This window comes from Talaromyces rugulosus, chromosome V, assembly GCF_013368755.1.
Source record: "Talaromyces rugulosus chromosome V, complete sequence".
Taxonomy (NCBI): domain Eukaryota; kingdom Fungi; phylum Ascomycota; class Eurotiomycetes; order Eurotiales; family Trichocomaceae; genus Talaromyces; species Talaromyces rugulosus.
Genome location: NC_049565.1, coordinates 687,040 through 709,407, shown reverse-complemented (window position 1 = coordinate 709,407; position 22,368 = coordinate 687,040). Strand labels below are relative to the sequence as shown.

The 22,368-nt window shown below is 44.9% G+C and overlaps 8 protein-coding genes across 8 annotated transcripts; 2 read left to right on the top strand and 6 right to left on the bottom strand.

Moving 5' to 3' along the window:
• Positions 1-983: 983 nt before the first annotated feature.
• On the bottom strand, positions 984-1,948 carry TRUGW13939_08791 (uncharacterized protein; the record flags this gene model as incomplete). Its single annotated transcript, XM_035491920.1, has 2 exons — positions 984-1,161; positions 1,218-1,948. 2 exons carry the CDS (start codon positions 1,946-1,948, stop codon positions 984-986), a joined length of 909 nt encoding a protein of 302 aa, XP_035347813.1.
• Positions 1,949-4,832: 2,884 nt separating this feature from the next.
• TRUGW13939_08790 (uncharacterized protein) lies at positions 4,833-5,478 on the bottom strand (the record flags this gene model as incomplete). The annotated part of the gene is made up of 2 exons (XM_035491919.1): positions 4,833-5,268; positions 5,363-5,478. The coding sequence occupies 2 exons, from the start codon at positions 5,476-5,478 to the stop codon at positions 4,833-4,835; spliced, it is 552 nt and encodes a 183-aa protein (XP_035347812.1).
• A 1,554-nt stretch (positions 5,479-7,032) lies between these two features.
• On the bottom strand, positions 7,033-7,756 carry TRUGW13939_08789 (uncharacterized protein; the record flags this gene model as incomplete). Its single annotated transcript, XM_035491918.1, has 2 exons — positions 7,033-7,404; positions 7,544-7,756. The coding sequence occupies 2 exons, from the start codon at positions 7,754-7,756 to the stop codon at positions 7,033-7,035; spliced, it is 585 nt and encodes a 194-aa protein (XP_035347811.1).
• A 3,879-nt stretch (positions 7,757-11,635) lies between these two features.
• On the bottom strand, positions 11,636-12,367 carry TRUGW13939_08788 (uncharacterized protein; the record flags this gene model as incomplete). The annotated part of the gene is made up of 1 exon (XM_035491917.1): positions 11,636-12,367. The coding sequence occupies one exon, from the start codon at positions 12,365-12,367 to the stop codon at positions 11,636-11,638; it is 732 nt and encodes a 243-aa protein (XP_035347810.1).
• Positions 12,368-12,818: 451 nt separating this feature from the next.
• On the bottom strand, positions 12,819-14,357 carry TRUGW13939_08787 (uncharacterized protein; the record flags this gene model as incomplete). The annotated part of the gene is made up of 1 exon (XM_035491916.1): positions 12,819-14,357. The coding sequence occupies one exon, from the start codon at positions 14,355-14,357 to the stop codon at positions 12,819-12,821; it is 1,539 nt and encodes a 512-aa protein (XP_035347809.1).
• Positions 14,358-14,978: 621 nt separating this feature from the next.
• Positions 14,979-15,281, top strand: TRUGW13939_08786 (uncharacterized protein; the record flags this gene model as incomplete). Its single annotated transcript, XM_035491915.1, has 1 exon — positions 14,979-15,281. One exon carries the CDS (start codon positions 14,979-14,981, stop codon positions 15,279-15,281), a length of 303 nt encoding a protein of 100 aa, XP_035347808.1.
• Positions 15,282-18,771: 3,490 nt separating this feature from the next.
• Positions 18,772-19,842, bottom strand: TRUGW13939_08785 (uncharacterized protein; the record flags this gene model as incomplete). Its single annotated transcript, XM_035491914.1, has 2 exons — positions 18,772-19,470; positions 19,522-19,842. 2 exons carry the CDS (start codon positions 19,840-19,842, stop codon positions 18,772-18,774), a joined length of 1,020 nt encoding a protein of 339 aa, XP_035347807.1.
• A 786-nt stretch (positions 19,843-20,628) lies between these two features.
• On the top strand, positions 20,629-20,995 carry TRUGW13939_08784 (uncharacterized protein; the record flags this gene model as incomplete). Its single annotated transcript, XM_035491913.1, has 2 exons — positions 20,629-20,849; positions 20,896-20,995. The coding sequence occupies 2 exons, from the start codon at positions 20,629-20,631 to the stop codon at positions 20,993-20,995; spliced, it is 321 nt and encodes a 106-aa protein (XP_035347806.1).
• Positions 20,996-22,368: the final 1,373 nt, after the last annotated feature.

Below are 22,368 nucleotides of genomic sequence, written 5' to 3'. Positions count from 1 at the left end.
CTTATTGGATAAACTGCCTATTGAAGTGCATGGTAGGTTGCTTCTCAGTCAGGATCAAGCCCCTTGGTAGTATGTGCATGGCGCTATTTTATAGTAACAAAATTACATGACAAGAGGTATTTTATGTGATATCAGTGCATATGCAGTCTTTTACTTATAGGCGATTTCAGTGTTTCCTTTATAGGATGCATCGCGATACGTTGCGTTAGTGCATGTTTAGGGCTATCGCCAAATACATCGTTGGCAACTAGTCGATGGATCAGACCCCGCCGCCACTACAGCACGTAGACGCAGAAGTTCATGCTTGTAAATTACCTCTACAAGTTTCAAGCTGTATGCGTGCCGGTCGTATCATCTCCACAGGACGAGAGCAGGCCCACTCAAGGTCAATAAGACGGCTAATATTCCATACAATATATTGGCATGTTGTTTTTCCGCATGAGAGTAGGTGATCTCGCCTCGGATTAAACGACGAGGCTTCCGGACAGCAAGAGAGTTTTGATCCTGAGACATCTTTATAGATAGAATGACACTGCCAGATCAAACCTGCGAAGAAGGAAGGGCGCCGGATAATAGTTGTTGCTTTCTTTTTCCGTTCAGGGGGCTACTGGAAGATTATTTATCCAGCCCGTGCCATCACGTGAGCCAGCCGCTGCCGACGCAGTGTCGGGTTGCTAGCGCTGGGAAACATTACCGTCGGAGGGAAACCTTACCAGCCCAGGGAAACATTACCAGCACTAGGCAACACTCTTCTACCAACATACCGATCTCAAACTCTTTCGGACAATCAATGGCAGAGAAACGCCGTCCCGGAAGTGAAGGAATCTCGCAAAAGATTTAATCATGAAATCAAATCTAAATGGGGACCTTACGATATCAATTTCCCTACTTTTAACAAGCAAGACTATTCACATCAACACCTAAAGCGAACGAAAACAAGATAGCCCAAACGCTAGAGATTTTCAATCTATCTCCCCACTAGATTAGTCCATAACAATTGAACAGAGATCCCCGTCATAGGTGAATTCGTGGGCGTTAAATCCATGGTCCCAGAACTGCACATCCGGTATCGATTCGGGCACTGAACCTGGCTCTTGGGCTTGGCTGTTGTCGGGGTCGACTGGTCGTCCGATGTGTGGAGAGGTTCGAAAAGTATTTGAACTATAAGAGAAAGAAATTAGCTTCAAAAAACAATAATAAGACAGGTCGATTTTTACTTAGGGGGATATGGCAGGGGTTGTGGCTGATCTAGACTGTCCAGGAAAGATTTCAATGACTCGGATGGTCGTCTTTGATATGGATCCTCAGGTGCACGATGAGGCAATTGCATATTGGCTGTATTTTGATACTGATCCACCTCTTCAAGAAAGTTGAGGAGGTTCTTGATGCGAATATGAGAGTCTGGGCAGAACCTCAACCCCGATATTCGTTTTATGATTGTTGGAAGTGGTGCTTCGACAGGTATCCCATTAAACGTGGTCTGGATACTGACTATCGTCGAAAACGCGCACAAATGATTAGCCAGAGGGGGAATCGCATCCAGATTCAATCTAACCAAGAATGACGAGATTGGCGAGATTGAGAGAAACCATGGTAACCCGTCTCCTTCGATTTCAAGCCCATCTTGAATTAATAGTTCCAGAAATAGAATCCGAAGACCCTCGGTAATATCCTCGGTCTCAGTTTGTTGACGGGGCTGCTCAACGTGTAGCACCGAAGCCAAGTAGGTTACTAAAGATATCTCACTCTCGATGTAAAAACCTTTCTTATGCGCATTTAGACCTTGACGCCAAATTTGAATTGTGCATGTGCCCTTCTTGTTTTTTTGCCATTCAGTGAATTGACTAGCTTTAAATCGTTTTTCCAAGCGTCGCTTCGTATCTTTCAGTACTATTCTCAGCTCGTTTTTGTCTCTAAGACGAGGAAGAGATTCCCTGTGGACAACCATCTGCCAGAATAGCGACGTTGGTTTCTCGATCATCATTGTGACATACTCTTCATTTGAAATGTATGTCTTCAAGGCTGTGTCGCGTGGCAGTCCTTTTCGAACGCAGTTGTCGCAAGGTGAACGACCTTCGCAGTGTATCTGTTTGTTTTTTTGAAATATACTCGTTAGCATTTGTTACTTATACAGCATTGATTAGGCAGCAATAAAAGCACATACTGTGCGTTGCCGGCAGTTATTGCATCGCAGCCGAAGTCCTTGGGCCATATCAACTCGTCGTATGCTTGAATAAAAGGAACAGCGCCTTTGTTATCAAATCTCTGGGATCCCAGATCTAAGCTGACCGCATGCGCGGAAGTGAACTTGTCAAAGCTTCAAGCCCATGCAAGACGGAGGAGCTTGCTCTCTTCTATACCCGCCTGAACGAGCGCATAGCTCGCTTATCGAATTATTGTGATATGCAAAACATCTGCCGATCATAGACAGTAATTTTCAGCTATTGTTCGATATCGACGCGTCCAGACCGCGACGGCGGGCTGTATATAGCTCGCCGCAGTTAGCCGCTGGTCCGCGGCCATCTAGACACCGGCTACCTCAAGACAGTACAAGGATTATCAAGGATTCATCCCGCGGCACAATCATATGCTTGTAATCTTATTGGATGAACTGCCTATTGAAGTGCATGGTAGGTTGCTTCTCAGTCGGGATCAAGCCCCTTGGTGGTGTGTGCATGGCGTTGTTTTATAGTAACAAAATTACGTGTAACAATTTCGGTTTTTCCTTTTCAGGATGCATCGTGATACATTGCGTTAGTGCATATTTAGGGCTATCGCCAAATGTATTGTTGGCTACTAGTCGGTGGATCAGACCCCGCCTCCCAACGCCACGGGTAGATAGATGCTGGAATCCTGAAAAGAACCATCCAACTGCATTAGCAATTTGGTAGCGGAGAGAGACTAGAGTCGCCCAATCATCTGGGGACGTTTTGTGTGTCTGCTATTTGGAATACATGTTGAAAATATGATCAAAAAACCATTCAGCAGTAATGAAGCGTTGGTATAGAGTGCTTGTTGAACTTTACAATAGAAAAAAGACATAGGGGCTTTCTCTCTTCTATACCTACCGAACGAGTGCATAGCTCGCTTAACAATTTATTATTATTAACCAAGTATCCGGTAATCACTAACAGTAATTTTCAGCTATTGCTCGATATCGGCGCGTCTAGACCGTTGGGCTGTATATAGCTCGCCGGAGTTGGCCACTGGTCCGCGACCATCTACACCGGCTGCATCTAATCAAGACAGTGCGAGGATTATCGAGTATTCATCCCGCGGCATAGTCTTATGCTTGTAATCTTATTGGATAAACTGACAATCGATGTGCATGGTTGGTGGCTTCTCAAAGTTGGGATCAAGCCCCTTGGTGGTGTGTGCATGGCACTATTTTATGATAACAAAATATGACAAGAGGTATTTTATGTGATACCAGTGCATATGCAATATGAATCACAGGGGCTTACTCTTTAGTTTGTGGTGATAAACAAGTTTTAAACTCTGGGTGATCTTAATAGTATGTGATGTCAATCCTGTATCATACCTTCTCTTGCCTTGCGACACTTGACAAAACACCATCTTTATACAAAACTATCCAAAACTTTCCGATGGAATGCGGTTGTTGCATTACACTTTTGATTATCTTTTACGTTGCCAGTGTCATCTTCGGACTGGTTTCTTTGTGCTGGAGAAAGCTAAATGAACCGCTTCTTCCTGTGTTTAATGAACCGCTCCTCTTCCCTGTGTTTTGACGCATCCGTGGTCTGGTGAGCCATGGGCTCTTGAAAAGAACATGCACTTGAAAATTATAAAGGTATGAGGCTTAAAATAAACTTCAAATCTGACGAAAAATGACCAAGTGTGTAGCGTTATTGACGGTATTGGAAGAATATCAACAAGCAAGACCGTTCATATTGACCGTCAGAGAGAATGAAAACTACCTAGCCCAGTTTCCGAATTTCATATTTGTAGCAATCCCACTTCAATTTGTATAAAGACGAGAGCACCGTAGAATTCCCTTGCTCCTTCTGTGGCCATACATTCAGCTCGCCTTTGTAGCCAGAAACTGTTCAAATATTGTGGTGTGTGGTGGTCGCGGAAGTACTCATAGTCATGTGAAAGTACTTTGAACGGATTGTAAAATACATCTACCACCGTAGTCGAATTGGGTTGGGCCATGATGAAATCATCAATATGGTGGATATGGATGCAAAACTCCCAAGATCCATCATTGAGTTCAACTCTGCTCACACAATGTGAAAAACGGAGTATTTTTTCAACATCTGCGGGTTCAAGGTGTGATACACGGACTAGTCGACATCCTGTCACATAAACAACCCTAAATCTATTAGTTGAGTTTCTGTATCGGAGAGTATTTGTTTCATACCATTCATATAGTGCATGCAGCATGCGATCTTTGTCTTGCCGACTCACCGCCATTTTTGTGAGATTGCATGTTTTTCTCTGATGGCAAGGCTGACATTCTCTCTTTTTTAAACATACCGAGACGTCCGGGGCCAGAAATATAGAGCGAAATAAACATGACTGGTTATCAAGCACGCGAACAATTTCGGTATTTCCTTTATAGGGTGCATCGCGATACTTTGCGTTAGCGCATGTTTAGGGCTATCGCCAAATGTATTGTTGGCTACTAGTCGGTGGATCAGACCCCGCCTCCCAACGCCACTACGGGATGTGTCAAGCCGTATTAGGACATGTCTAGAAAAGAGGAGAATCCAAGATTGGCAGCCTACTTGGCTACGTGCAAGACCTTTGGGAGGAGCCTGGCTAGCAGATGTTCATGGATATTAGTCATGTGACCATAATAACTATATTTAGACTAGTTCGAATCCTGTGAGACGCCAATCAGTGATACAGTTGTATCGATGCTCAAGTCTCATCCACGGGTACGAGATCCCACACCATTCAATAACGCCAATATGGGGCAACGGCAGTCCATCCCGATCGCGTCGGACAACATTGTTGTGCTGCTGCCGCACCGTGGGGCATCCCTTGGATTTAATAAAGCGGTAGAACACGCCTTGTAGTCCCTGCACTGGACGACCTTTGGAGGAGGGAAACTGCCCATTAAACACACAGACGCATTCGTTCCACGTCATACCAAGATCAACGCGATGGTACCAGATAAAGTACATCTCTTCCTCCGAGTATTCAGGGCGGTGCGGCCGTCGGCGACCTCTTCTAGCAATTGATTTGCTTGGAGCACTGTCAATGTTGTTGTAATGACAGTCCATAGAGCCTTTGTCCAAGCTTTATGTACGAACCCCCAAGTCAGCTAATAAACTAGACAATGATATTGCTCTAAGAGGGAATCGATCCTCTCGAGGTCATGGGGCTAACATACTAAGGCGGAGTATAAATTACGGCCGTATAAATGTTTGCTGGCAGAACATCCGGCTGTGTCTTTGGTGCCGGGTTCAGCAGTGCGCTGATGGACATTGGTGTTTCGGCAGTCGACATGGTGCTCGGGTGTGAGAGCAGTTACGAGAGACTTTTGGAGAAGTAAGGGCTTCCTGGGTGAGGAGAGGGGCCCTTTTCAACATCAAGGCTGACGGGGAAAGAAGAGTTGAAGAAGCCTATGGTGGGTTGGCCGAAATAAGCTCCTGGTGGAAGTTAATTATATAAAAGCAGTTCGCAGCTACTCGGTGCATCTGCTTTTATGCAATCTACTTGCATTAGCTGCACCGGCTAGACGGAAGCTGAGACCCCTATTTCACCGAACATCACTAAAATTACTTGTTTAATTACCCTGGCATGAGGTCTAGAACCTCTGATCGATATCGCAAGGGTAGTGCAGTGTTTTCCGGCCACGGCTGAACGATCCCAGCGATTGCATTGACAATGTTGTAGACGCAACGGGCTAGAGTCGCCCAACCATCAGTGGAAATAACACGGCACATAGTACTAGGTAACCATTACAATTGAGACAGGACAGGAGCACTCTTCTATACTGGCACGTCTAGACCCTGATGGACTGGTCGCTGGGGTTAGCTACTGCTCCGCATTAATCGAAGAGCATGGAGCTTGCTTCTCAAAGGTGGGACCAAGCTCGTTGGTGGCATGAGCACGGCACTATTTTGAACTGTAATGATTATACGAGAAGAGACGTTCTGGGCCAGTCATAATCACGATCCTAAGCATACTAGTCGCATACGTTAGCGGATGCTCGGTGTCGCTAGATAGCTCGTCGGCAACTAGCGTCGCTTATGTCCAGCAGCTTGGAATATTACGGTGAAACATCAGTCGGTGGATGGGACACAAGCATATAACAACTGCTCTTTATGAGAAGCAGGGCTTCCAACCAGAATTTGGTCCCATCCCTCCACCTCCTCCCCAACTAGCCGCCGAATAACGCGAATACACCAGAGAAGTTTTGGCGACATCGTTTAAAGTGGAATATTCTCGGCCTCAATCCCAACCCGACTGCCAAAAATGAGCCAGCGTTACACAGCGAGAGACATCCTCGACAAGGCTGTGGAAGATGCGGAGATTATTGAAGAATTTCTACGGATAGACCATACTGTTGCATTGTATCGTTTCCAAAAACCTTCCAATGAAAACGCTAGAACTGCGGCGTACAGTGCCAGATCGGAAAGCCAACCTTTCAATCTATACCGGCTACTCTGCGTTAGAGATTTGGCTATTGACTACATGTACATATGGCAGCAATCTAAGCTACGACAGAGACGGTACGGTACCATTGACGGTTTCGTTAAAAAACGAGGACTTCCGGACGGAGTTACTAGGAAAGCATTGAAATTTGGCCAAAAATTTGTTGATCTTGAAAGTCGATGTGGTATATCTGGGGTATCGTTGGCTCTACTTCCAGCGTGGTACATGTTTGAGCACTGTTCAGAAATAGAAGAGCTTGCCAAGCTCATACTAAGCGATGAATTTGGTAAATTTCGCTCCTTTAGTTGTTCAATGTCGCCGGTTCTTTCTACCTACCATTCTACCTATCAGGAGCTATATACCTAGGAACAACAAGATCCAGTTAGGCTCAATCAACATTCCTCAAAGCTTTGTAAATTCAAGCACATCCGTATTCTGAATGTCTTTTCCCATAGGCAAAGCCGAATAGCCATCCCAGACCAGTTTCATAACATCAACAAAGTCGATGACCACAGTCACAGAGCCCAAAACAATGAGTAGTTCATCTTCATGGAGTTCGATGGTTTTCGCTGGTATAGTAGCTGAGATCTTTTGTCCGGGACGGGAAAGATGAAATGTGACTGGGCCAGAGTTTGGCGCAACTTTGAATATGCCGATAGCTTGGACATTTTTCATGTGTACTCGTCCCTGTTCCGGGTGCTTAATGATCACATCTCGCGGCCCCTGGTGGACGAAGGTTTCGTATCGAATATATAATTTGACAATAGAGACTATCTATACAACAATCAGAATCCGGTAACACTTGTAGATAAACTCCGATGATGATGTTCACCCCAACACACCTCCCATAGAAATAGACGGTACAGAGAGTTGCCTGCATTTCCGAGAACACAGGAATCAGGGGCAAACTTACATCAATACCACATCCAATAAACTTCTCACACCTCGGGCCACCTTTGGCGAACAGTGACGAACCTTGGCCAGATTGGTCTTCAAGCCGCTGAATTTCCTCGTTAACACCGTTGATTATCTCTGATTCAGGCTTGGGCAGTTCTTTTATATGGACGTGACCGACAACGTCCACCAAGTACTTTGCTTCATTGCTCTCTGCTTTGGAGACATCCATGTCGATATACTTGTATAATCAAAACGGTAACCTTGTCTGTGAGCTCAAAGATTGATTGTATATACACAGGAGGGAACGGAGGAAATGGCTGCTTAAATATTTGCTCTAGCACAGACATCGCGTTTCCAGACTGCTGTATTGTTGATTCATCCCATTGATCCTTGCTGCAGCATGCAGATACAGCTGACTGTTGTGCCACTCCACGGACCATGATATGAAATGCTGAGAGGAAAACTTTCCGGACGAGCACTTTGGCTTTGATCGTGCAGAAGCGCTACCTAATTTCTTGGACTAAGCGAATGAAAATACAGCTGTTACGCTCTTGGATTGACTAGTAACGAACGAAATACATGAATCATACACCCTAAATAGCTGCATGTACTTGTTGGCCTCCCTAAGCATGGATTGTAATTGGGCGGTAAGGAAGCTGAGGTAACTGGCGTTTCGCTTCCAGATATGGTATGTGAACCCAAACCTTCAATGTGTTCTCGTAGAAGAAGCACACTGAAATTTCTTCATTCGCAGATTCTGGAACTCGTCCATGGTCGATAAGGTCACGATGAGCAAGGGACACTGTGACGTGGTTGATAACGTCGATATGAGCATTGTCCGTAACTATCGGAGTAGAAATAGTCGTGAACCTAACGATGCCAGATCCATAGTACGCAGCAAAAATCTCATTGTCATCCAGCCCGTATACGTCAGTTTCCCGGGTTGTGATTTGTACATTTGCGTCTTCCTGGATACAGTAATAAATTAGAGATCATACAGAAAGAAGGCTTAATAACCAGTGATACGAACAGGATAGCTCTCCGAGGGTGGCCTGTCATTCAAGGAAGACAGGGATCCACATTTTTGACGCGCATTGCCACAACAGAACAATGATCTCCAGTTGAACATGGCAGTGTAGTGATGACAATCTCAAACCCGGTCAGCTTGGGCTGGTCTGTGCCAAAGTGCGGTGAACTTGGGGACAAGGCTGAGAGTTTTATAGACACTAAAATTTCCAATATGCCGCCTAAGCAGTTCGGATTGAAATAATGCAAGGCTGAAGAGCTTTGGTGTCCGTGTTTAACTCGGAGGAGGAGGAGGAGCGCCGGGCTTCTTTACACCAGTAGTATCGTATGCTCCTCTAGAATTCAGGGACTCCTCCATAAGATTAATCAGTCTTAATGAAGGAAATCGGTACGAGTAGTGTTAAATTGCGTCGAACCTGGGACAAGGCTGGCAGCTTTATAGACCTTGAAGTAGTGATGGATTTACTTCGTATTGCCTATTTCAGCAATGGTCTCCTATATTGGTGAGAATAACCCTTGTTCTCCGCATGTAGCCTACTAAAACCAAACTCTTTCCTTTGATTAGCCAATAGCCAACCCATATACTGGCCAAGATAAGGTGCTTCTTCTCACTCTTCTCACTTTTCTCACTTTTCTCACTTTTCTCACTTTTCTCACTTTTCTCACTTTTCTCACTTTTCTCACTTTTCTCACTTTTCTCACTTTTCTCACTTTTCTCACTTTTCTCACTTTTCCCACTTTTCTCACTTTTCCCACTTTTCCCGCTCTTCCCACTTTTCCCACTCTTCCCACTCTTCCTCCTCTTCCTCCTCTTGCATGAGTAATATAGCATTAAGGAATCGCTAGGCACAGAGCAAGAGCAAGCGTTTACAATTTAAAAGTATACAGTGTTTAACATTTGCTTGGCCAGTATTCCTACAATATGGTTTAACTGGGGTGTTTTTGTCTGTGCACGTGCTTTGCGGGGCAATGACCCCTCATTACCGAAATTGGGCATCCAGGCATCATCTTTCAATCTTGTCGGGCTCTTCCATACGAAGGAACATCTTCAGAATCACCCACGTTGAATCTTCAAGCTACGGTCTATTTTCCAAACTCCCTCACCCATCATACGACCTTCGGACTTGGATTATTACTAGTTTGTGTTGAGATACTGTGCGCTCCGAGGTATCCGAATTACACGACGTGAGCTTCTTACCGGTATGGATAAGAAGGAAGAGGAGGATCATGGAATTCTAGTCGAAAATTTTCCGGAGGACGAGAACGAATTGAAGGAGAAGTTGATACGAATGGGGAACTTGGTAAGGCTGCTTTCCATTTCGATTACATTGTGCTAATTATTTTTTTTTAAAAAAAAGCCGAACGATATCGTGCTAGATCCATGGACAACATCATCGGGAGCTGTGCCGGTAGAATCGACGGTTTCCGCTCTACTAATTAGAAACCTTGGTGGAGGGGGCGTGGTTAGAGTTCTTGGGAAGCCGAATAGATACACAAAAACAGATGGAATCTCGGGTATGGTACTTTTAAAGTTGAGACCTGAGGAGAAGTTCCTGCTGTTGGGCTCGGTTTCAGTTCGCTACATTCGCTCTCCAAACACTCAATGAACCCAATAAATCATTCACCAGATCCCAAGCGAAATGCAAAATCACACTTGGTCCCATATCGGACGAAAGCTTGATTTCAATTGAAGGTGAAGCACCGTATAACGGGAGCTTCAGCGTCAAATTCGGACTGGTCGACACATACGACTTCAATGAATTGATCATGTCTGACGGATCTGTGAGTTCAACTCGATTTTGAAGGAAAAGAATCAGTTCCTGCGTCGTGAGATGGATTATTTGAGATGGTGGTTCGCTTTGTATGAACGTTGCTTGAAGCATAGGGATTTCATCACGAAAGAGAACCATGGGATTGCCGGGCTTTCTCTCGACTATCACGGCATTGACTTGACGTTAGTACGCTTTTATTAGAATATGTTTGTATAACTAACCCGTTTCCACATAATCTATTCCTTGTTCTTTACATAACTCCTTCACTAGCTCTTCCAAGCTCGTGGGAAATATAACGTTCTGTCGCCAGTGCCGAAGTTTTGGGATGAGATCGAGATAACTTTTGTGTGCCATTTGGGTCTCTGATAGTATAGAGCATGTGAGAAAAAATACACAAGAGCTCAGCTCTGAGATCTTCCGATAATTTTCTTGCGCACTGGACTTTCTGTAACGAGTTGAATTGGCCCTGTTCTGGAAGTCTTCTTGGAGAAATTGACATGCCGCGGAGAATCGCTTAAGTTGACTAGACTTCGCTCCATGACCATTCCGAAACCGTATTATCTGGTTCTCTAATTTTTGTAAAAGGTCAGAGTTATCCATTGTAAGGGATCCCGACAATTCAAAAATTTGGCCAATCTGGTGTGTATGGAAAATGTGAAAAAGGTGGGAAATGTGAGAAATTTACAGAGGGGCATGCATTAGAATTTAGCGCCATGCCTCCTTGGGCCTATCTATGTAAGAACATGCGAGGTCTGTGCTTTTAGTCAAAATACTTATTGGTGCAGTAGTGTGGTGACGTGGAGCGGCAGTGCAGTGAGGTGACGTGAGGTGAGGCTGCAATATTAGTATAAAAAAGCGAAAGTTGTATTGAAATCAATTGTTTTTCAATAGTATTGACTTTACCTTCTCTCCTTTAAGATTTCTACAAACTAGCCTATCATCACCATGTGCAACTATGCAGAATATCCTGTGATTTACAAAGGATGCACTGCAAACCCCAAGCATGTTTGTTCAAAAAGACAAGACTATCCTTGCGATGATGCCCAAAAGAGGCCAAATCAGGAACTGTGTCCAGACCCTAAGAAAGTTCCTTGGCAATTGGGAAGTTCTAGTATTCCTGGCAATTGTTACAAATGTGGTAAGTACCCTGCGACAAGGGTCAATAGTATGGCTAAAAATTTGTTTTACATAGCCAATTTACAATGAAACGTCCAGTCAACTTGATCTCAGTGTATGAACAACGTGGGCAAGAAGAATAAAGCCAAATGTTTTTGCAAGACTTGTCATTCGCGTCCAGTATCGGCCTGGTATCAATCAGAACCTGGGATTTTGTGAAGAAGAATGAACATACCAGCTTTATCAATGTCTTTTATGATGTCTTCCATCCGTTTGTATTCACCTTTCCAACAACGCAATATGATAGGTCCCAGGACTGTTGTTTGAGTAATATCAGGATATTTTCCTGCAAGTAGTGCCTCTTCCCTTTCAATTGTAGAAAGACTTGGAAACGGTAAGCACCTTGTTTCCATTTCAAAAAGAGCAGATCCAAAATCTCGAAAATCTTCCTGTAAAGCATCCTCTGGAATGATTGAGTGAATAAAAGAGCTAGTGAAATCACCGAGTTTTATCTGCAAATCTTTGTTGAGGAAAAAGTTTGTGCAGTGAACGTCACCATGAGAGACGCCGTTCAAATGAATAAACTGCAAGGCCAAGGCAACATCTCGAGCCCAACGAAGAAGATCTGATACAGGGAGAGGAGATGCCAATCCTTGTAAAAATAATCTCACTGGCCCAAGCTCAGCATATTCCAAGAGAATACCATATTCAGTATCACCATGGTACTGTAGCAAAGAGTCCGGGTGTTTATAGGATTGAAATAGTTGGTATATTGATTTTTCTCGGTCGCAACGTTCGCGCTCTTCCGCTTGCTCAGTGACTGGAAATTTGATGATAATCTGTGTATCGGGAATCAATGCCGCCATCCCACTTGTTCCATATCCCTTGATGTCTTGTATGGTAATACCCGGCGGGAACGAATACATCCTTTGGTAGGGACAAGAGGCGATGTAAAACGATCAGAGTCGGCGAAAGTCGATTTGAAGGATATTTACCATATGGACGAAATGTCATGACACAAGTGATGATGACCCAAGTTCCACCAAAAAGTTAGCATTCAATTGAGACAGGTATCAGATTCAGTTGGTTTCTTGTGTTTATAATTCAGATTATAAAGGGGTTGTAATGAAATCATGTGATATGGCTCACTGTACCCACTTTAATGATGGCTCACAAGCCAATCAACAACACCATTCATACTTGACCACGCTAAACACAAAAGTAGCTAGCGCCAATGCAGAAGAGGATCTCGGCGTATTGTTTTTCCGAAGGTCGGATACGGTTGCCTAAGGATGCAACATGACAATAGCAAACTGAATTATTCGACTATAAACTGCAATTGCTACAAGCATATAGTAATATTCTTAAGTCCTAATACTATCCACAGTTCTCGAGTTGCCCAGATAATTCACATTGTAGCTGCATTGAAGGGTCTCCTTCGGATGCCTCATAGACTGTTTTGCGTCGTCGCTTCAACCCCTGTTGCCCCTTCTCTGTATCATCATCCAGGATGTCTTTACGTTTCAGTTTTGTGCAGTAACGAGTCTGAAGTGAACCTTTCGACCGGCCAGGAAAGGATTTGGCGATCTCTGTCCACGCCATATTCATCCCCTTCAGTTTGCGTAGGAGAGCATCTTCATCGGGAGAATACTGATCGCCTTTCTGACCTACAAGACACTGTTGACTGCTTCCGTCTCCCGGCGACAACGAGCTAGGTCGATCGGCTCCAAGCGGATGATCCTGTGCTGACCGGTAGTCGTCTTCGTCGTCGTTATCGGCCGGTTCGGGGGTATTCGAGTATTGTTCGGTCCCTTCACCTCGAGCCGGTAATGCATGGGCTCTCTCATCCGCCAACTGCAATGAAGAGCCGATGCTTGATGGAAAGAATGATAACGTGTACGCCAGTTGACCCTCGCGCTCATGAACCGTGAAGAAACCATGTATCGGAAGATACTGACTATGCTGGGACCCATCGATAGAGGAATGAGAAATGGCGTGATGAGAAGAACGAAAATCCGAAGGATCTTCAACATGAGCGGGCAAAGAAAGTTGCGGGCTTTCCACTACCTCATTATAGTCCGAGTTGGCGATATTCATGGCAGTGTTGTTAACAATAGAAGTACCCCCAGCACCATCACCATGTCGCTCTAGAGAGCTGCGTTCTTGAGTTGACTCGTGAATGGTATCTGGATCCCCACAGACTGTTACCCCCATTTGGTCGACACCTTCGCATGAATCTCGCCGAAAATCGGCACCGTTAATTCCGTGTAGATCCGTTTGAGTCCCTTTCTCAACCCGCGAAGGCCCAACAACATAGGAGCTAGGTTCGGGGGTATACATGGATTCACTGAAAAGGCGAGTAGAACTGCTAGCCTGATCACAGTTTGATGCAGCAAGTGGTCGCGCACCATTATCATCAGGTTCTGCACACTGTCCGCCGCTGGCAACAGCTAAAGAGCTCTCCAAAGCTGTTTTTGAATATTCGGAGCCGTGGGGTTCGCGTGAAGGCTCGGGGCCGGCGGTACCAGGTGTCACTTCGCAGGGAGGAACATGAGAGGTGCTTGTGTCTCGGAAGTGCTCAAGGGACATTTCCAGCTCATCCGCGAAATCGGAAAAGAGACTGCGCAGGGAGTCACCACTGTCACTGTGCTTCGCATCATCAAAACAGTCGTCCCATGTCTCAGGAGCAGAGTCGGTCTCAACTGAATCATCCGAGGATTGAGGTGTAGCGACACGGATCTTTGCAGTCGTAGGTATTTGTTGGGTAGAGTCCACATCGCAAGCGGCCTTTATCCCGCCTGTATTTTGGTTGTCGTTGAGAACGCGGGCCTTGGTCGCGGGATGCGAACGGAATCGTTCCTTGTTTGAAAATCGAGTCGCAGTCGCATTCGGTTCGTAAAAAAAAAACGTGTTCATCTTGGAAAATAGGTGTCAAAATATCGATTCAGCACTGTCATAACTAACCAACAAAACCATGAGGTTCAAGAATAGCCACCGCGACATCGCGCCCTTATACTTTCTTCGCTCGCAGGCATAATCGCACGGCCCATCCCAAGCCTGATTATTCCTGCCCGTTGGTTAGTGGCGATACCACAATTAATCCGAGACACGGAGGACGCCGTAGTCATGTTCTGTGGCACCAACAATCCCCCCTCATCAACGCGCTGACCGGGAGCTCAATCACATCATATGTCGATCGCAGCAAGCCGAGCCCAATAAGACCAAGGATGTGAACAAAACAAGACACATCATGTTTGGTGTGAGCGGCTTCTTTTGTTAATGTGATGCAGAACTCAACCTGGCCGCTCTTAGCGCTGAAATGAACATGTTGAGCAAACAATCGTCAGATGATAGAGCATGCTGTGGACTCCACCCCTCCCTCCGTCGAGAATGCGGCATTTTTGCGATAGGTCGCTTCGATCCATTTCGATCTGTTCGGTGTCATCAGCGCCCGGAAAGTTCATCTTGTCGGTCCGTGGCCCCAATCTGTCGCCTGCAATCACCCAATGATGGTATCCAAACCAGCATGTCACAGCAATGCAGCAATCAAGACCCTCTTCGTCCGAAACATCGCCAATCGAGGCGCAATGTCAACTCTCAGCTGAGGGGTTTCACGAGTCTATGGAAGACGGTGGCGCTGGCGCTGGAGCTGGAGCTGGAGCTGCAGTCATAATCGAGTATGGATTTCCACACGATGTAACGCTGAGTCGGTTGGGCATCGAGAATGCAGGCATGCGTAATGGTCCGAGATACGAGGCCAACATCGGAAACATCGGACGGTTGACGAGGTTCAGTCGACGAACGGAGCGCGATCGCGGTAGGAAGGTGATCGCCAGTTAAGGAAACCGCCAAATCAGGACATTCGAGGAACGACAAATATGGTAAGAGTACCGGAATGGGCGATTTTTCGGGTGACGGTAATCCTATCCTAGACAACCGCTAGGTCAAGGTTCTCCCCCATGACAAGGCAGTCGTTCAACGGCAAAACAGTCAAGGTGTCCAATGGTTCATATTGAGCCAAAAGGACTTGGAATCACGTTGGATAGGTAGGTATCGGCATTCTTCACCCAGTGGCCGCAGTAAGGGGTCGGACAGCGGACGAGGGTGAGGAGTGAGGAGTGAGGAGCGGACTGTTAAAAGCAGCGGGCGATGGCGCTTTATATGTTTGCGACCGGTGGGTCCCCGCGGCCGGGCGGCGCCTATCCGCAAATGGCGATGCGGACGAGGGACGGTTTCCTGTTGCGGCGACACCTAAAGGTAAATTATATTATTAGTATTAAAGAATTTAATAGATATTAGGTCTGATAAATAGAATATTTATTAATATTTAATTTTAATATAGAATATTATTTAGAGTAAATATAGTCTAGATCTATTATTTTTTTTTTTTTTTTTTAAGTATGAGTATTAGCCTAAACATTCTTTTCAAAAGTTAAGTTCATAGTGGTCTAAATCGGTGATATCAACCGAGATGGAGCAACTTGAAGTTACAGGACTCGCCATTTTTTGTGCAACACAGGGAAACTACGAAGATGAAAAGAACCCTAGTTGTAGCTCGAAGTTCCACCTCGAAGCTTAATAAGTCCAAAATTGGTCTTACTCACAGGTCGATATTCTATGCAATTTTTAGGCTATCATCAAACCAATACAATTCTCCGGATTAAAACATCTCAATATCTAGTTATATATTGACGCAGACACATTGAGGGTTACGCCAATGCAATCCCCTCATGGGCGTCTGGGTGGCGTTCGAAAACGCAGAGGTTCTGAGTCTTGCGTATTTCGCACTTCGCTAAGAAGCCAGTAATGATAGAATAAATATAGCCCAGGTGTATACCAGTACAAGAAGCCCGCCTATGAGATGTCGACCTTCTCAGCTTCTGAGGATACCTTGATCTTGGAGACATATACCGTGAGAATAATGTTTCCGAGGCCAGTGGCTGAGTTGATGAAGCTGGGTCTTTTGACATTAGCAAAGATTTTCCAAAATGGAAGTCCAACCTTACAGGAAGGTTTTATTGCTAATCCATACGTAGTTATCATGCCATCGCCACCATAAAAACGCGTGACCGAATATACCAAAGTAGCAAATTGCGGCAACGACGAGAAAACCCTCTCTTTTTAATTCAATCGTATCCGAGCTAAAGTTGTGGATATTGAAATCTGTTGAGATGTGGAGAACTCATGGTTTTAACTTACTCCATCTCTCTTACCAGAAAGCGGGGCTGGGACAGGGAAGTTTTACTCAGTGAGTTTTATTAAATCCATCCACGACTCTAGGACCACTGCGCACTCGATATACAGCGACTAAGAGATATCCCAACGGGCACTCGGTGGTTGGAAATGTTTGCAAACACTTCATCCCTCATACGGAACCATCAAGGCTAAACAATGAACACATTTATATGCGAGTACATTATGTCCGGAATCATTTCGAGCTGCAGAACCCCATAAGAACCCCGATTGGATCAGACGGACGGACCGTAGCTTTCTACGACAGAATCTGCCATATTACAGTATACAGAGCTTTCATACCTACCAAATTAGTGAAGATCGTGCTATTGAGTTGTTTAAAGAAACAAATGAAGAGATACTACATGAATCTTCTAGTATTTTTCATTACAATTCTAGATTCTGCACGAAAGGTCAAGTCAAAGAGTGATTCTTCGAGTCAGAATGGAAGTGACATATGATATGGCAACCTATATTCTTCAATACCACGGTCACTCCACAATGCAACGGATAGCAAATGATCTAGAGACCTTTCCATATGATTCATTTCGTTGTACTTTACGATTGGGGCGGTGGCTGTTAATTACAGGAATATATTTCGAAAGAAGTACATAACATAGATGAATATCATCAATAGAACACTTCCCATCCACAATCAAATAAGTCCCCAATGGAAAACGTTACCAAGCGCAAATCATCCTTCCAATCCAAGGCAATCACTTGGGGTGTTTTCTAGGGGCGAGAGATGATTGTTTTGCTCTTTGAGATTAGTACCAGCTGGCGTCGGGCCGGTTTTCAGTGGGCTGTACGCAGTGAGATAAGATTGATATCGTACCGATGCAGCGTGGGCTCTGCATTCCTGCTCCAGTTCCTTTTTGTTTTTCTCAAGTAGGCGAAGGTTCTCTCTCAGTTCGCAGATTTCCTGCGAGCTGTCAGCAGCGTTGGGTGTGTGGAGAGTGAGCCTACCGTGGCTTGTTTTTGTAGTTGTCGTTCATGCCTTCCAACAGTCCATTGCAGGTCAACTTTATCCTTCCTCAGGTTTTCCTTTTCCTGGGCCGATTCCAAGTATAGTTCACGTAATTCTTGATTGAAATGGAGAATCGTTTCATACGCCTTTTCCACCTCACTCATGCGTTTGGATTGTAGCTCAGATTGCTCTCGCGGGCCATCGAGACCATGATTGGCAACATATATCTCAACAGCCATGGGTGATCCATCTTGTGGGGCACGAGATTGGTGCGCCTTGCTAGTCAGCTCGGCTGGTAGTATCCGAATAACAAGACTCCCTCCAACGGAATTGTGTCCACCTGGATTCTATAAACAATCAGTCAAATATGTTAACGATCAAGCGGAGGATACATACATTGGCATCCAATTTCTCCATGACGAAAACTGGGCCGTAAGATGTGACCGGCCACGCCCTTTTTGTTCTTGGCCTGATAAGTTTTCTTAAGAGCTAACGTCAGCAGTTGCTAAACTCGTGTGTCAGCAACGCTGAGAGAGTGCACATGATGATACATCCCAGCTGTAAGTCCGTTTCCTAACCTAGAATATGACGTAAACAATCAGGGAATGGAAACGTCAACCTTGCCATTCTGACGGATTTGCTTGTGGAGGAATATCCCTAGTGGTACGTTGCGTGCTTTATCTTCTATTTTTGACTCTTCACGCTGGTTGGTATTTCGAATTTATTATAACAGTGCATGATATTACGATTACAGCAATAGTCAAAGCAGTGAGCAGATTCTACGTTCTATATGCAGCTTCCGGTACCCGTATCTTAGTTACTCGGTAGGGCTCGCACATTTGCGACCACTTTGTTATCTAGCTTCTTAAAAATCCACGCAATCTAAACATATAGGCTTCCAGGGGCTTCCCAAACTTCGTTTACTTGTTACAGTAACATAGTTGAGAACACTACTCCATAGATTTGAAATTACTTACAAGCATCATGAGAGAAGTTTTGTGTTTTATTATAGAGGGTGGCAGGTCCGGTTTATCCCAAGAAAATGAATATACGGAAATCAATGGTTCTTATTATTCAAAACTGAAAAGCGGATACAAAGTAAAAATTACACTTTCCCTTCTGCTAATTTCTTCATAAGATAACAAATGCGGGACCGAACACGGTTGCTTTTGCGACGTCGCTTGCATCCTTGAAAGGCCCTGGTTGGCTAGTGAGGGCTATGATGGTTAGGCCATTTATAGAAAACTCATCCTGTGGAAACTGCGCTTTCACCGTAATGAGATCCTCCGTTATCGATTCGAACATGATCGGCTTCACGATGGGGGGGTTCTGCTGATTGGTGTAGACAACGGAGAGACTGGAGCAGTCCGCTTCAAGTGCGCTATAGGTCAATGTAATGATTGGGCTGTTAGGATCAGGAAAGATCGCCACATCCAACGGAAAAAAGCTCGGTAGGCTGATTCCCTCCAAGGACGCACAAAGCGGATCCGCTACTCGACGAAGAGCACTGAACAGAAATTCCCGCGTGCTACTAGTAAGAAACGGTAGCTCGTTCGGGATCTTGCCTTGCAACTCTCGGAAAAAGCCTTCCTGTTCACCTTCCTGCCCAGTGATGGACACCAGACCTTGAACCAAACCAACGTCACCATTCTCGGCTAAGTTTTGAATTACGCCATGCTGTGCTCCGAGAACTGCTGCGGTAACAACACTGGCCCAGTAAATGGCATCTTCAACAGAAGCCACAGGGAAGGTATAGGTGCAAGGTGCCATCGGGTTGACACCGAAATGCTGGAGAGCGGCATTGGCATTAACAGCGTGAAGTTCTTCTTGCTACCCAAGGCTGAATTAGAGCTGGCACGTGGTCTCATAATCACCTCTTACTTGTAATGTGGCAACAATGGCAGGAACCACATGGTCCTGACCTGGCAGGAGATTGAAGCCTTCGATGCCCTCTGTGAGATTGGCCACTAGCTCGCTAAAGAAAGCCACCGCAACCATTTCGTTGAAGGCGAGCAGTTGAAGATTGGTAATGCCTTCGGTGCTGATCGTGGCCGGAAGGCTACCACTTGAAAGCGTTCCTAAGCTATGGGATCCGACGGAGAGTAGTTGAAGAGGGCTTGGGTCTGGAAATCCATCTTTGAGTGGGAAAAGCACGCCACAGGCGGCGCAGGTGAAAAGGAGTGCATGAAGGATAAGAGACATGATAAGCTGCGTGAGTCGATTTCTGTCTACTTTTTGGAGAAATTTTTTGTACTCTTATACTGTAAAGGACATGTGATGGTGGGATGGGGCATGCTAACATGTTTTTGAGGACCACGTCAGATTTTGAAAGACCCTACAAACGTCAGCGATTACTCAAGGTTAAGCAATGGTGATCTTTCATTGAGCTGGATTGATGGATGGAATTCTAGTGAAAATATAGAAAAACCAGAATCTCCTGCAGCCACTCTCCGTCTCAGTATGACCGCAGACTTGTTTGAAATATTGATTCTTCTGCCCCGACGGCTCTGGCGACCAGATTTTATGTTGAGCGTGTCTTGTTCATCTATGTTAGGTAGTGGCTTGAATTCGAACTTAACTTTCTTCTGGCATTATTGTGCAGCCAGATTCAAAACTTCCATCATCTGCGCACTCTATTTAATTCTGCCCCACTGTGGAGACATGTTGGATGATTCACATCAGACTAAGCACACCTCAAAAGTGGGGCAGGACGAGTGTGTAAGGTGAAGGCAGTTTCAAATCCAGCTTTAACGTCAGCGTAATGACATGTAGTACATCAGTGTTGTCTGACATAGTTGCCGGTTGTTGAAATGAGCACCGGGGCTCCTGTTTTGACCTAGGCAACAACACACTGCCGAATGATTGCTCATGACCCACTTTAGGGTTTCCCCCAGTCAAGAAATACACTACATAAACTTGATGGGGCGCATTATTAGTAAATGAAAATCCACAGAAGCCTTCGGTCGATTACATTACACTATGGCGGAAATGGATGCCAGTGGTCCTTCAATCAGTGAAACGGACCTTAACTTTGACCTGAACCATATCGACTGGCTCGATCTCTTCGATACAGGGGATGTACCGTCTCTGGAGGACTTCGGTATATACCTCGATGGGGCCGAGAATGTTGAAAGTACACCGTCACAGCAGATAGAAGAATTGCGTGGGATGGTAGGCAATAGTGACAGTCAACTTCAATATCTCGCAGAGTATGTGTCCTTCCTAATTTTATGAATGATTCTCACCCTCTAGCAGTCGTGTGCGAAAACTGGAAAAGTCGCTTGTGTACCTCTTTAAATGGGCGAAGGATTTTAGAGACTCTATTGACAAGGCGATAAAATTAAACAAGAAATGAAGGCTATGTATTATATCAATTTGGCGTTACAGTACAGTTGATTGCAAAAATGGTGCACAGTTTTACTTTATTCGTTAACTGACCCTAGAGTATAGGCTTGTAGGGAGGCCCGAACCAGCCGAACAATGTTATCTCGAGTGAATGCTATCTAGAGCAGGGTCTCCAACATGGGTTTGACGTCGAATAGGGTGTCATTTAAGCCTCTCCCTAGAAGATAGTAATCAACACAGAGCAGAATCAGTTACTCTTAGCCACTTATCTTCCCATTAACATACTGCCCCTTTAGATACTGTATGATCACCAAACCAAATTGAGTCGATAAAAGACAGCATTCATAAGCTTCATATTGTTCTATAGTGATATCATCGGAATAGTACAGGGAGGTTCGAAACTGGCTTTACAGTATGTACCTTACAGTATTTACACACTCTGTTTAAGTCTGCCCTTTCGAATCTGCCTGTACCTGACATAGTATTTGGACATCCGAGCCTAACGTAAAAAGAGGCCTGATCTTTCTAAAAGCAGTCTATTCTGCGATGGTCAAACAATAAACATGGACGCTGATACGTAAAACCTGTTTCATGTCATTCGAAGGAGCCGTGGGCTCAAATCGGCCGACTCTTCCCTCCAGTATGGAGCCAAAATCAGTCACCCTTGCCTCACCACCTGTCTTAAAGAAATAAAAGTGCAACTTTTAACATCAATAATTATTTGAGAAACGTTTAAAATGACAACTCAAAATGCAAACCTATTCAATGGCAGAAGAAGTATGCAGTGATCTAGCGCCGTGGGAAATTGGATCCCCCTGGGATGAGTATCGAAAATTTCTATCTCTGGGGTCCCGTCTAAAAGTGCTCGCATTTAAAAAGAAAATGAACTCGGATGTTTTCGTTATCCATTCTCTCACATCGGACGCGAAGAAAAGTGTTGCCAATTTTCGCCTACTTCACCACCGGAATATCGCAGCATTAGAGAAGATTTTTGCACCTGACGGTGGATTGTATGTGGTGACCACCTACATTCCAATCTCCCTTGCTACCATTTTAAATTGCCCGGTAAATCCAAACGTAGGGCAAATCGCAATTCTCTTACAACAGGTACACGATTGGACTATGTTGTCAATCCTTGCTTTGCTGACCTCGTCAGATTGTAAACGGCATGTGTTATCTCACTGAGTGCAATTTATCATGCGTATGTATTGAAGAAATCGATATTTTGGTGACAGATCGTGGAGAAGTGAAGATCGGTATGAAGACACGTATTATGCCAGAACGCCGCTAATTATACCAGCAACATTTGATAGTTGTTATTCAGGCCTCCGAATGAATGATATCTCGGCCTTGGGCCGGATTATGATAAAATTCATCAATAAA